At 36.1% G+C, this 14,403-nt stretch overlaps 3 protein-coding genes across 5 annotated transcripts; all 3 read left to right on the top strand.

Annotated features, from left to right (window-relative positions):
* Nucleotides 1–423: 423 nt before the first annotated feature.
* On the top strand, nucleotides 424–4,607 carry LOC135172869 (endothelin-converting enzyme homolog). The gene is made up of 17 exons (XM_064139323.1): nucleotides 424–580; nucleotides 648–721; nucleotides 858–1,175; nucleotides 1,234–1,445; nucleotides 1,520–1,714; nucleotides 1,775–1,888; nucleotides 1,954–2,098; nucleotides 2,231–2,348; nucleotides 2,420–2,510; nucleotides 2,635–2,808; nucleotides 2,884–2,984; nucleotides 3,118–3,176; nucleotides 3,238–3,289; nucleotides 3,573–3,640; nucleotides 3,717–3,856; nucleotides 4,053–4,220; nucleotides 4,279–4,607. Exons 1-17 carry the CDS (start codon nucleotides 543–545, stop codon nucleotides 4,456–4,458), a joined length of 2,247 nt encoding a protein of 748 aa, XP_063995393.1. The 5' UTR covers nucleotides 424–542; the 3' UTR covers nucleotides 4,459–4,607.
* Nucleotides 4,608–5,299: 692 nt separating this feature from the next.
* LOC135172824 (neprilysin-1-like) lies at nucleotides 5,300–9,300 on the top strand. 3 transcript variants are annotated; one of them, XM_064139222.1, is made up of 16 exons: nucleotides 5,300–5,449; nucleotides 5,624–5,697; nucleotides 5,769–6,086; nucleotides 6,147–6,358; nucleotides 6,448–6,642; nucleotides 6,716–6,829; nucleotides 6,911–7,055; nucleotides 7,222–7,339; nucleotides 7,423–7,687; nucleotides 7,763–7,863; nucleotides 7,977–8,035; nucleotides 8,097–8,148; nucleotides 8,252–8,319; nucleotides 8,464–8,603; nucleotides 8,731–8,895; nucleotides 8,984–9,300. In XM_064139222.1, exons 1-16 carry the CDS (start codon nucleotides 5,409–5,411, stop codon nucleotides 9,161–9,163), a joined length of 2,247 nt encoding a protein of 748 aa, XP_063995292.1. In that variant the 5' UTR covers nucleotides 5,300–5,408; the 3' UTR covers nucleotides 9,164–9,300. The 3 variants fall into 3 exon arrangements, with proteins under 3 accessions (XP_063995292.1, XP_063995294.1, XP_063995293.1); XM_064139224.1 differs by having other exon boundaries at nucleotides 5,301–5,449; nucleotides 5,832–6,086; XM_064139223.1 differs by having other exon boundaries at nucleotides 5,301–5,449; nucleotides 5,817–6,086.
* Nucleotides 9,301–9,973: 673 nt separating this feature from the next.
* On the top strand, nucleotides 9,974–14,271 carry LOC135172826 (membrane metallo-endopeptidase-like 1). Its single transcript, XM_064139227.1, has 17 exons — nucleotides 9,974–10,090; nucleotides 10,158–10,231; nucleotides 10,297–10,542; nucleotides 10,692–10,903; nucleotides 11,271–11,468; nucleotides 11,528–11,641; nucleotides 11,728–11,872; nucleotides 12,001–12,118; nucleotides 12,190–12,280; nucleotides 12,340–12,513; nucleotides 12,762–12,862; nucleotides 12,952–13,010; nucleotides 13,076–13,127; nucleotides 13,193–13,260; nucleotides 13,458–13,597; nucleotides 13,760–13,927; nucleotides 14,008–14,271. Exons 1-17 carry the CDS (start codon nucleotides 10,050–10,052, stop codon nucleotides 14,185–14,187), a joined length of 2,181 nt encoding a protein of 726 aa, XP_063995297.1. The 5' UTR covers nucleotides 9,974–10,049; the 3' UTR covers nucleotides 14,188–14,271.
* Nucleotides 14,272–14,403: the final 132 nt, after the last annotated feature.

Genomic DNA, 14,403 nt, shown 5'->3' with positions numbered 1-14,403 from the left:
ACACCTCCTAATTCCTCATTTATAAACCACAACAGGAAAACAGGTAATTAGTATTCCCCAATTTGCGATTGAAATATTTTGCTGATTTGGGAATTGTATCGCAAATAGGCTCATGTTGGGCCAAATTGTATTGGTTAGTCATTTTTTATGTGTATTCCCTTTACTTCCTCGAATCTCCTTACCTCCCCCCAACTGAATAAATGTAGGGGATGTAAAGAACAAAATTTCAGCAATAAACGGACGGAAAAAATGGATTTTACGAAGATAGTACTGCTATCATTACTATTGATCTTCTCATGCATGTGTTACTTCAAGTTCATGTTCATTATTTGTTCAAACAACGAAAAATTGAAACATTGTATTATACAACAGAAGTCGTGATTCTCCACTATGTAAATGACGTAGTATCACCTATGTCACCCTCAAGTGAATATTATTGGCTTTGAAACGCGTGAGAAATCATTACTTAAGAAGTGACTGCCTTAATACGAAGTCATACATGTTTGTCGTATTGTGTTAGAATTTCTGAGGTATTATCTATAATGGGACAGGCCAGGTGCAACTTTGTCATTTTTAACATGTGAGTGTTCATTCTTTATTCATCATGTTAATCATATATTCATAACTGAATCTCTATTTTTTTCAAGTGTTATCACACTCACACTAATTGCATCATCTCAATCACTTCCTGTCCAACGAGAGGCTACTGGTTTTGGATCAGGTAAATTTTATTAGCTTAGTAATTGATAAATACTACTAGTTCAATAATAGTTAACATGTAAAAAATTTCCCGGAATTTGGAGAGAAAAATTCAACGGAAAATTGTTAACAGTCTGTAAGTCGGAGTATTTTCGCAGGCACATCGTTCAAAAATCCTAGAGATTTATTCTTAGAATACTTTCAAAGAACGGTCAGCTTATCATCTGCAGTAAATGAATTGCTGACTTCTCTAAACACATCAGCAGACCCTTGCAATGATTTCTACAATTATGCATGTGGTCATTGGGCTGATCATCATGCTACCCCAGAAGGATATGTAACATGGTCCAATTTGTACATATTAACCGACGGTATGGGACCAAAAATGCAACCTTTACTGGATGCCATCGATTCAGAAACCGACATTGAAGCGGTTCGCAAAGCCCGGAAGGTCTATCGAGCTTGCATGAACGGAGGTACGCAGTTTGAGAAAAAAGTACTTGAGCACAAGAAAATTAATTGGAAAAATTATAGATAAAATTCAAGAAGATGGTGTGCAGCCATTGCTGTCATTATTAAGTAGGTATGGAGGCTGGCCGCTCATTACAAAACCGCTTGAATGGAAATCGAAGGGTCTTAATTGGCACGAAATCAATATAGAAATAATGCGGCGTGTGGGTACAGGGGCTTTATTTACGATAGCGGTTGTACCGGATCCTAAGCATTCTGCAATTAGTCGAATAATGGTAAATGATTCACTCCTAGGACACATTCCCTCCTGATATGCAGAGATGCCATTTCACTGATTGTTCCCTTCCAGCTCGCAGAACCAAGTCTATTCATCAAAAAGGGTGAAATAATGGCCCCTGAAGGTGATCCAGTGGTGCAAGCTTATAAAGAGTACAAAACTACGGTAGCTGACATTCTGCAGAAAGCCTCAGGGTCATCGCCTGAACTGCTAACTACTGCAGCACAATTGGAAGACCTCAACAATTTTGAAAGACAACTAGCAGAGGCATGACTCAATGTTCCACTGACAATTCGGCAATTTAAAATAATAAACTTATTTTTGTAGATTACAGAAGGCGATCACAATATCAAAGATATTGATAAGTGGTACAGCTTGATGACGATTAATGATTTCCAGGACTTGTATGATAGTGCAATCATTACTAGAGACACTGCACAGGTAAACGCGAACTTGTCTGCAATAAATGATTTTCGAAAACAACTAATTGAGGGACTTTATTCCAGATTAATTGGCTGGATACAATTAGGGCGATATTCATGCTAACTCCTGAAATACAGATATATGGTTCGCAGGTGATCTACGTTCCTGGAAGATATTATTTTTTTAGGCTCGCAGGATTGCTGAATAGAACTCCTCATGAGACCATTGGTAGGACGTGAATCTATCTTATGTCACTCCACGGAAAAAATTTGATGTTTTGCATTCAATGCCCAACGTGATTTTATAAATTATTGCGATGAAATACCTCAATAATGTTCATGAATGAATATGGCTTTCCAGTGAATTATATAATGTGGAAGACTATCACGGATGTAACCCTGTACCTGAGTGATACGCTAAAGGATCCTTTGATAACTTTCACCGGTAATCGAGTTGGAGCAGATCCTATTCCAGCTAGGTCAGTAGCACTTTGAAATTCGCACTGGATATTTTCAGTGATAGCCATCTATTCTCAGCTTTTTGTTGTAGGGAAGCTGAATGTGTATCTGCTTCTCAAATGGAGCTTGCAGTTTCTTACGCGTACGCGCAAAAATACTCTTCACAGCAAGTGAAAGAAAGGGTAATTCAAATTGAATGATAGTTAACAGTGAAGAAGAATGAGCTCAAGCCTTTTTGGCTAGAAAATTATATTATCAAAATATCAGGAAGAAATCCCGTTATTGTACGCTCTCTATGCTCCCCAGGTGACTGGCTTAGTCGTAAATATCCAAAAAGCTATGGAGCAATACATTCGACACTCTTCTTGGCTGGACGATCAGACTAAGGACCTGGCCAGTGCCAAAATTCATCACATGATCAAGTCCATTAGCTACCCAGATTATTACAGCCCTACCAGCGTAAATGAATATTACAGAGAGGTAATAACATTAATTTGCAATGATGGGATTTTTCCATTTATGAGTAATTTCTTCTCTATTTTTGTGTCACCCTAGTTCGAACCATCAGACAGTTATTTTGAGAATGAACTGCAAAAGACGGCCCTCAAATTGAAAGAAATTTTGAGAAAGGTACAGAAACCCACGAACAAACAAATGTAAGGAAAATTATTTTATATTCATCGTTAAAAAATATAGAACCTGCTGTCAATTTTTCTTAATCTTCTGATTTGGATAAACCTGCTATAATTGTACTGTATCGGCCTTTGCGGTCGATGTTTTGTTTCACAGATGGCCAGTGGAGCCTACTGCAGTTAATGCACATTATGTACAAATGGCAAACACTATATGTGCGTATGAAAAATATCATTCAAATGTTAGGTATTCTATTTCATTGAAAATGTATTTCAGTGGTACCAGCCGGAATTCTCGCGCCTCCCATGTTTGATTTGAACAAGCCAAGGTGATATATTTGTTTAAAAAATTTCAGCTGTATTTTGTGGGAAAGACTTCAAAATTGTTAACATTTCAACTGGAATCTTATAGAAAATCTATTATTTTATTTCATTAGTCAAGGAGAAATCTAAGCATTGAAAATTATTATAGAAACTTGGCATTCCATCATTTTTTTACGCTCAAGTCGAATTCAAGATTTTCCTAGAAAATTCAGTCTAATTTTTCAAAGTATACTTTCCAATAATAATTATATGAGTTCACGGTGGATTTAGAACATGAAAATTTTTCAGTATATTCACTTATGCATCTATCGGCCCGACAATTGGTCATGAAGTTTCACACGCCCTTGATAGCGAAGGTAATCAAATAGAACGGATATTCGGAAAAATCAAATCTGGTGACTGGATTCATTAACAGGGGCAACATTCTTGCAGGTCGACTGTATAATGAGAATGGCGACGCTGTGCCCTGGTGGTCAAAGGCTATCAGTGACAGATATGAACAGAATGCGGATTGTTTTGTTAATCAGTACAGTAGTTATAAAATATACGATGATGGTAAAGAGGTCATTCATGTAAGTTACATCATCCTCCTTGTCGGTGATCCTTGCAACGTTTTTTTAGAATTTTATCGTATTTTCCATAATCATAAGTTATTATCATAAATCATACTTATGTCAGTATAGTCTAGATCATTCAACAAACGCATTACTCGATTTCCCATTAGTTTATTTCAATCTAGGTGAAATTTATTGTAGGGTAATGTTTCAGCTTAACGGAGCATTGACTTTGGAAGAGAATATATCAGACTCTGCAGGATTAAAAATTACCTATGATGCGTACAAAATGTTCCGAGAAGCTAATAAAAGTGATAACACGAAAATTTCTGGCTTGGAAAAATTTACTGATGATCAAATCTTTTTCATATCATTCGCAAATGTGAGTTAGACTAAAATTTTTTCTCGGGTTTTCGATTATTGAGCTTATTCATTTTCAGACATGGTGTGCTGCCGAGGATGACAAATACTTGAAACAATACGCTAACACCGATGTTCATAGTCCAGCCAAACAGAGAGTTAATGGTGCTGTCTCGAATAACAAGGATTTTGCCTCAGCTTTTAACTGTCCAGTAAATTCACCTATGAATCCTGCCAGAAAATGTGACATTTGGGCATGAATAGCCAATATGTTGAAATTATTATAAACTTTTGCATCTATCTAAAATTCCACATTGTAAAATTTTGTTGCAAGTCTTATTATCACATCTAAGCAGATGTGTCGCAGGTTTTCAATGTTATAATAAAGGAAAATGATTAAAAATTTAAATGATGTGAGAATTCTTTTAGACCCTACGAGCGTGAGGATAGCCCAATTTTGAAATTCTTTGATTTTGATTATGAACCGTGTAGAAGGGGTGGAACCTAAAACTGGTCAATTTTAAGAAAATGATGTAGCTAACGAGCCACATATTTTTTTTATGTCGAATACATTACAGGACAGGCTCAGAAAATTAAAAAAAAAATTGATTTCCCACTTTACTTATATTATCGCCTGCTTTCATCATATGAGACTGTTCGAAAAATCGGTAATTGAACATAAAGATTTATCTGAACTTTTTATTGCAAATAATTCCAAAGTTTGAGAACTCAAGGAGGCGTATTCAAAATGAAAACATGATTATATAACTCCCACCTTATTTGGATACATAAATCATGGTAATCATCATTTACATACGTTCAACCTTGGTTAAAAACTCGAGTTATGAACTAATATCTGCAAATTAAATCACGGGGGACACTATTGAGCATAACAAGTAAGGCTTCCGAATTCCGAAGCTCAGAAAAAACTCCTGAAATTTTCAGATCATTTCACGGACGTACAGTGGAATCAACAGTTTTCGAAATCCCACCTTGAATTTTTCAGTTTTCAAAACAAAGAAAAATTTGAATATCGTATCGCACAATAGGAAGTGTTTTCCCACCACGTACTTTAAATTACAAAGCATGACCTCTGTCACTTCTGTACAACCAATATGAGCTTTAAGAGCTTGAGGCATTATGACTTAAGTGAAATTTTTCACTAAGTCAAGCCATACATGCATTTGACATCGCTCAGACAACTATCGCAATGTTTCAGTTCCCAACGCGCACCTTTTTCAATTTCAACATGTAAGTTTGCATTCTTCATTTTTGAAGGCTTTCTTTTGGACATATAAATAATGACATTAAATTCACGTTTCGCAGAATGTCATTAATGTTCCAGACAAATGTCATTATTTACCCGTTAAAAAAATCCTTTATGTCAACATTGTGTTTATCACTGAAACCCTATATTGTTTTCAGAATTATTACTCTCTCGTTAATTTCACTATCTCAGTCAATTCCTGTGAAACGAGAAACCGCAGATTCAGAATCAGGTAAATCTATGTTTTATTAGAAACCGTGAGGTACTTTTATGAACATGTCACAGTTAGGACATTTTTTATAGGGAGATCACCCCAAAAAAACGGGGATTTATTCAGAGAATATTTTGTAGGAACGGTTCATTTAGCTTCCCTAGTGAACGAGTTGACGAGCTCTCTAGATGAATCGGTGGATCCATGCACAGATTTCTACACATATACGTGTGGCCATTGGTTAGAGCATCATCCCGTCAAACCCGGATACTTAACATGGTCAAATATGAACGAGATTTCGAGTGGCCTAAGGCCCAAAATGGAATCACTGATCACTGCAAACGATTCAGACACTGACAGCGAAGCGATTCGTAAAGCGCGAAAGGTTTATGCAGCTTGTATGGACACAGGTACTCAATAAAAAATCACCGAAAAATCCTACAAAGGATAAATATTTGAAAATTTTACAGAACAAAGTGAAGAAGTTGGTATAGAGCCAATCATGTCAATCCTCAATGAGAACGGAGGATGGCCGTTAATAATGAAGATTGAGGATTGGCGAGCAAAGAATATTTCTTGGCAAGAAATATTTCCCAAGTTCATGAAAACTTTTGGATCGGGCGCATTATTCCACATAAATGTTGAATCCGACCCTAAGACGTCGTCCATCTCCAGACTGGCGGTAAATATAACATAAACATTCCTAGTTCCTGTCTTCGGTGACAGTTCTGTAATTGTTACACTGGAACCCTATTGATGACTTTGTTTCAGATTAATGAGGCAAAACTCGTGGTAAAAGAAAGCGAATTAGACGGCGAACCCACTGATCAGGCAAAACGTGCCTACAATCGTTACAAATCCCAGGTGATAAATCTATTCCGAAAAGAATTAGGGACACCGCCTGAAGACTTATCTACTTCAAGCCAATGGGACGACCTCGATCAATTCGAGAAAATACTGGCCTCGGTATGAATAAATATTGGATCATATTGTTATAGTAACTGAACTATTTGAAATAACTCACCGGCTGCTACTGCAGATAACCGAAGGCGATCACGACCTGAAAGAGATCGACGAGTGGTACACCCTGATGACAATTGATGAGTTCCAAGCTTTCTATGACAGTGCAGGCATGAACGCCCCTAATGCCAAGGTACTGCAAACCATCGATTCTTCACTGTAACAAAGAACATTTTGATTGAGTTGACTTTCTAATTGAGCTCGTACTTATTAGATTAACTGGCTGGAGATGATCAGAGAAGTGCTATCCCTGACTCCGGAAATTACAGTTGATGGATCGGAACAGATACTGGTACCGTCAAAAGGATACTTCACAAAGCTTGCTCAACTTCTGAATCAAACTACACCGGAAATTGTCGGTAATATCTCAATCCGAAATTTAATTACTAGAAGCGTCTGTTTACAGTTGTACTCATTCTGTTTTATCCCGAGAGAATTTAATTTTTAAGAGATAATTTCGAAAAACTTCTCGTTCCATATTTTTTTAAATTGTGTATTACCCTACGTATTATGATTATGTTACAGTGAATTATATCATGTGGACGATAATTCCGGATTTATCTCTGTATGCGAATAATGCGCTGAAGAATCCCCTGATAGGGTTTTATCAACAGCGTCCTGGAGTAGACCCGATCGGGGATAGGTTAGTGATGGCAAGAAATGCCCATTAACCAGGATTGATGTATAGAATTCATGAATTATAATTATCAATTTTTCACCCTACAGACAAGATGGATGTGTAGTTTCCTCTCAATTAGCACGTGCAATTGGTTACGAGTTCATACAAAAATGGTCTTCACAGGAGACAAAGGAAGCGGTATCTGAACTAGTGGAAAATATGAAAAAAGGATTAGAGCAGCATATTCAAGAGTCTTCTTGGCTCGATAGTGATACGAAAAATCTAGCTGCTGGTAAAATTCATGTAATGGGAAAATCCATCAGCTACCCAGATTATTTCAATGCTGATTATATAAACAATTATTATGCAGAGGTAAACAAAATTAATTGTCGAAAATGATAATTGATATTCATGAATCGATCCTTTTATGCTTTCATTTGACTCTAGTTTAACCCATCGGGAAGCTTTTTCGAGAATGAGCTGGGAAAGCGGGCTCTTGAACTAAAATCTAACTTAAGACAGTTGCATAAACCGACGGATAAATCACTGTAAGTGAAATAATTTTTTAGAGGAGTTTACCACATTCTGTTGAATAGTAGATGTCCCACCACCCTTTCATACTCCCAACATTTTCATCTGATTGCTTCGACTGCCCTTGCAGATGGCCTTCTGAACCCACCGAACTAAACGCGTTTTATATGCAAATAGCAAACGCCGTAGGTGAGTGCTAAAAATATTACTTCAATGGAATGAATATCATTTAATCGATAATGCTTTCCAGTGGTTCCAGCTGGAATCCTTCAGCCTCCCCTTTTTGAGTTGAACAGACCAAAGTAAGTTATATGAATTGCTCTGTAAAATGGTACTTTGTACGGTCATATTATAGTATGGGTCAAATTGCGATTTTTTTTTTGCTACAGACTGATTACTTTTCAGGATATTGAATTATGCAGCGATCGGGCCATTGATTGGACATGAAGTTTCGCACGCGTTGGATAGCCAAGGTAATCGATTGAAGAACCAAATTAAAATCCCAAGTTTTTTCAAGGAATAATTGCAATAAAAGGTTTAAAAAATCGTCATGTGTTCGACTTCCAGCTCATAAATCTAATCAATGGACTGATCAATTAATGACGATATATTTCTAGGTCGTTTGTACAACAAAGATGGGGATGTAGTGACTTGGTGGCCGCAGAGTGCCATTGACAGATACGAAAAGAACACCGAGTGTTTTGTAAATCAGTACGGCAGCTATAAAATATACGAAAAAGACGATGAAATAATCTATGTGAGTGATACGACCTATTGACTATATGATTTACCCACGGAATTGCACTCATAAGTAATCAACAAAGTGCAGGAATAATGGGAAACTTTATTTTTACTTTTATTCTGATAAACTCGTCTTATTCCAGCTAAATGGGAATCTAACGTTAGAAGAAAATATATCAGATTCCACAGGACTAAAACTTACGTGGGATGCATACAAGATCTTCCGTGAAAAGGAGGGGACCACCCCAAAAATTCCTGGATTGGAGAAATTCACTGATGATCAAATATTTTTCATAACTTATGCAAATGTCAGTAATAACGAAATTCCTATTCTTTACTTAAATATATAAAGTGCATAATAGTATTAGATCACTGTATTTATGAATTCATATACAGGCGTGGTGCTCATCGGAGGACCAAGATTATCTAAAGCAATACGGTAACATCGATGAACACAGCCCAGCTAAACCGAGAATCAACGGTGCTGTGTCAAATAACGCCGGTTTTCAGGCAGCATTCAATTGCCCAGGAAGTTCAGCACTGAATCCACCGAACAAGTGCAGCATTTGGCAGTGAATGAACTTCCTTAATTATAGATAATGCTAAACTTCTTTAAATTGCAAAACTTGTAGTCGAAGTGTTACATATACTCAAATCTTCTTATTGAAGATTTTAACAATAAAAACTCACAGATGGTTGCCAATGACCAAAAATTTATTTAACCCCTCACGTACGGAATCGAGTCATGACATTGTCTAAGGTGATTAAGAACGCTCGTTTTTTAAATTAATTATTTCCAAAAATAATTTCCCTGAATCAAGAAAATTGAAACTTGAAATTCTGTGCCTTCAAGTTGACTCCGATCCGACAAATCGATCTCCCTCTTTCCATTGATTATCGACCGCAGAATAATGGTAATTTTTTAAAGAAAACTCAAGACAAAACCTTTGGAGTTCATTACGTGATTACAGCTGATCTTTTTTTCATAAAAAAGGTTATCACTTTCCACCACTATCGAGCTCTAATTAAGACTTCTCCGAGGTCACCCATACATATGTATAGACTTCAATGCAAGATATTAGAAATTGAAGGTTGCAAACATCTACAGATTGAAAAGAGAAAAGTCTAAACCACTTATCGCACAATAGAATGGATAATGTTCCATTTTAAAACCATTTAAACATTTCCAATTGTGACTGACATTTTTTACTGAATTTTAAACTAAACACTAACTTCAAATACAAAATATCACGAATTTACGAATTCTGTAAATAGGTACTAGTTGAACAAAGAGATAGCGAAACTCGCGAAAATAGTTTGAAGCACAAGCCATGACCTTTCCCTCATCCGGAAACATCAGCTGCATTGAACTTGTAAACATATTACTTAACCAAGAGCTTCCATGATATAAAGGCATACAAGGCTGTGAAATTTTCGAAACGTTGCTCAGACATCGGCCACAATGTTCCCTTACAGGGCATATAACTATTTCAATTTCACCATGTAAGTGTTTGCCTGTCATTTGTATTCTCAAAATTCTTTTGTCACTTAAAGTTGTCTTATTCTTTAGAATTCTTGGTCTGACATTATGTTCATTATCTCACTCTCTTCCGGCCAAACGAGATACTTCTAGTATTTCAACAGGTAAATTCACCAGTTTACAACTTTTTACCAAATTGACAACAAAAAGATATTCAATAATTCCTTAGTTGATGACGTGCTACGATCTCTGGACGAATCTGTAAATCCATGTGACGATTTCTATGCATACACGTGTGGCAATTGGGAACAGTATCATCCTACCGAAGAGGGATATGACATTTGGACAACTGTACAAACAATTACGAACTCATTGACCTCAAAAATCGGAGCTATCTTGGCTGCGCCAAACTTGGAAAATGACACTCAATCAATTCGCAAAGCCCGCCAGATCTATCAAGCCTGCATGAATGACGGTAGAGTAAAAAATAATTTAAAAAAACAGTGTTAAAAGTGTTCCCTAGTGCTAAGGACTAAACCTATCGACATTCAAATTACCATTCTAATTGAGATGATTGAAATTGTCAAATTGAGTTCGGAATGTCAATGAAAGTCAATGTTACAGAAAAAATCGAGCAAGACGGTATTGAACCGATCAAATCCTTAATCAATGAGCTCGGAGGATGGCCGTTAATAATGAAGCTTGAGGAGTGGAAATCGAAGGACATTAAATGGCAACCAATAGTTACTAAACTAGTAAAAGAGAGAAGTCTTGACACCTTACTATCTATAGAGATTGAAGCCGATCCCAAGAATTCAGCGATCACCAGAATGATTGTAAGTAATATAATTGTCGCAACACTGCGAAAAAGGAAGAGCTCTAGTAAAAACCTGTGTCTTCCAGGGGGAAAAATTTGATGCGGGCAAATTAACTAACTTGATAGGAGGAAATTTTAGTATATTTGACTAAAATTCGTTGCATCCACAAGTAAATTAATTCCCGGCAAAGAATATTTTCACGGGAACACATAATTTTTCGGTAGAACTACACAAAGAGAAATAGAAATTATAGATTTTCCATAATTTTTTTCGAATCTTTATTATCGCTTATGGATTATGGGACTTCTACGTAATTTTTTCAGAATATTTCTCTCCGTGTCGTGCGACATTATCCAGAGATTGCTAAAATGACCCCTTTTTTTAGATTGGTGAACCATCTCTTTATCTGAAGAGACATGAAATACTGGCTGCTGAGCCAGGTGACAACCTTTTACAATCCTATAACCAGTACAAATTTAACATAGCTGATATATTCCGAAAAGCATCAGGCACACCGACTGAAGGACTAACTGCATCCACACAATTGATAGATATGAATACCTTTGAATGGAAATTAGCTAAGGTATGAATCAAAATTAGATCGGAAATGCATCAATCAAACAATCTAATTTACTATTCCAGATTAGCGACGACGATCTGGATGTCAAAGATATCGATAAGTGGTATAGTCTTATGACGATAGACGAACTCCAAACCTTTTATGACAGCATACCCAAGACCACGACGAATTCTCAAGTAAATATATGATACATGAAATCAATGAAGAGAGCTACTCAATTTCCTATTGTCATATGCCAATTGCTGAATAATATTGTTTATAGATAAATTGGCTTGAGTTAATCAGAGAGGTAGCCTCATTAACTCCGGATGTCACAATAGATGGATCGGAAAAGGTAGTTGTGGCATCAAAAAGGTATTTCACGGAGCTATCTGAATTGCTGGACAAAACTGAACCAGAGACAATTGGTAAGAGGTCTACAAGAAAAATATATTCCACTATAATTTAATAATTATATGAAAAGATATTGGAATATTCTCATTGGTCTTTGATGTCACCTAATGTTGATAAATAAAAAAAATGTTATTTTATTCAGTAAACTACCTAGTCTGGAGAATAATCCTAGATTCATCCCTTGCGACAAATAACAAAATGAGAGAGCTCCTGCAACTGTTCGGTGCTAATCGTATGGGAGCAGACAACATTCCAGATAGGTCAGTGATATTAAGAAATTTTAATGCCATTCATTTATCCCAACTGATTTATTCTTTCATGCCCATTCTAGGAAAGACACATGCGCTAGTCCGGCTCCACTGGAAACCGCTGTTTCCTATGAATTCATTAAAAAATACTCCTCTCCGGAAGTTAAACAAGGGGTAATTTAAATTTATGCCAATGGAATATTGTCAAGAAATAAATAACGTGTGTTCACCAGGTGACTGAATTGATAACGAATATTCAACAAGCTGTGGAGCAACATCTGGAAAGATCTTCTTGGCTAGATACCGAGACAAAAAAATTAGCTACAGAAAAAATTCATGTGATGGGCAAATTTATTAGTTATCCAGACTACTACTCTCCTGCCTTTGTGGATGGACTATACACAGAGGTAAGAAAGAATAATATAATAATTACCTATTTATTTAAATTAATTCTGTATTAGTGTAATGTGCATTTTCGAATGCCAAAATCAATGATATTTCATCGCAATATATCAATGGAAATGCTTATCATTTATGGCCATTACAATTATAAATTAATAATCATTATGATAATGTCTTTACATTGATAGATTGCTTGACATTTCTTGATAAATTATTTACGACCATCAATTTAGACGTAATTTTTTTCCTGTAGTATCCAGCATCGGACAGTTACTACGATAATGAAATGGCGAAGCGCGTTTTTACGTTGAAAAATAAACTGAGAAGTTTGCGTAAAGCAACGGATAAAAAAACGTACGTAAAATAATGTTAAAATGAAGTGGTAAATTATGATCAAAAGCACATTCATATCTGATTACCGGAACATCGAATTATTCTGATAGGTGGCCAGCTGAACCTACAGAAGTCAACGCATTTTATATACCAGTAGCAAACACAATGCGTGAGTCCTCAAATTTTCATTCGCCTAAACACTCAACCTATTAGCTAACTGAAATATTGTTTCAGAGGTGCCATCTGGAATTATTCAATCCCCCTTATACGATTTGAATAATCCTAGGTAATGTGTGTTACGATAAAAGATGTAGAGAGTCGTTATGGTATTGAGATTGTAATAATTTTCAGTGTAATGAATTATGGAATGATTGGTACAACAATTGGCCACGAATTCTCGCACTCCCTGGATAGTAAAGGTAATTAGAAGGAATTATAAAATAGTTAGAAGGGGGAAAAATGTAAGAACCTCTCTCTAATTTGGTCACTAGGTACGATTCCTATACCTTTGACACTGGACGGAAGTGTTTAGCTAAATTTAGCGCGGTCTAGAGCAATTATTTAAATGTTAATGAGACTAGTGATCATGTCAATCAACTTGCTAATGTTCTTGCAGGGCGGCGCTATGATAAAAATGGAGATGTGGTGACTTGGTGGTCGCAATCAGCCCTCGACAAATATGAAGAGCGCGCACAATGTTATGTCAATCAATATAACAATTTTATACTATATGAGAGTGATGATGAAACCGTGCATGTAAGTGGGTCGATGTACTTTAACAGCTCTTTCTCATTCGTATTGAATAGTTCTTTAAATAAATATGGATATGGCTATAATAATTTATAGCTATGATTTGACTTTGTGTTTAACATTTGGATTTATTAAGATTGTTCCTCAATCTACAATATCTTGTTTTAGCTCAACGGAACTATAACGATGGGAGAAAATATCTCCGATACTGAAGGACTAGTAGCCACTTGGGATGCCTACAAAATAGCTCGTGAAAAAGCTGGAAACAAAACTGTAAAGATTCCTGGACTGGAGCGATTTACAGATGAACAAATATTTTTCATATCGTTCGGATATGTGAGTTACCAGAAAACTATCTTTATCGGTGAATCAATTTTCCGAAATTGTTCGATATTTACTGATTCATTTACTTCTAGTCATGGTGCACGAATTACGCCCCCGGGTACTTCAAACGAAATGCCAACAGTGAGGAACACAGTCCAAGTAAACCGAGAGTCAATGGTGCTGTGGCTAATAATGAAGTATTTGCCACAGCTTTCAATTGTCCGGCAAATTCACCTATGAACCCCATGAATAAGTGCAGCATGTGGAAATGAAAGATAGATTTGAAATTCTAAATTCCGAAAACATAACATTTTGTAATTCAAAATATACTGAATAAAATGTGCATAATAAACAAAGAGGACGAAATTATTAATAATTTTGAATTTCCCTGTTTTAATATCGGGTTTCCTAAGATGATAGACTAACATGGATAAAATAGAACCATCTTAAAATATTCGATCGTTTGATAGTTGATGTCATTTCCTTTT

Source organism: Diachasmimorpha longicaudata, chromosome 2 (assembly GCF_034640455.1).
Source record: "Diachasmimorpha longicaudata isolate KC_UGA_2023 chromosome 2, iyDiaLong2, whole genome shotgun sequence".
Taxonomy (NCBI): domain Eukaryota; kingdom Metazoa; phylum Arthropoda; class Insecta; order Hymenoptera; family Braconidae; genus Diachasmimorpha; species Diachasmimorpha longicaudata.
Note: the sequence above shows the minus strand (reverse complement) of the source record. Positions and strands in the feature narration are given on the sequence as shown.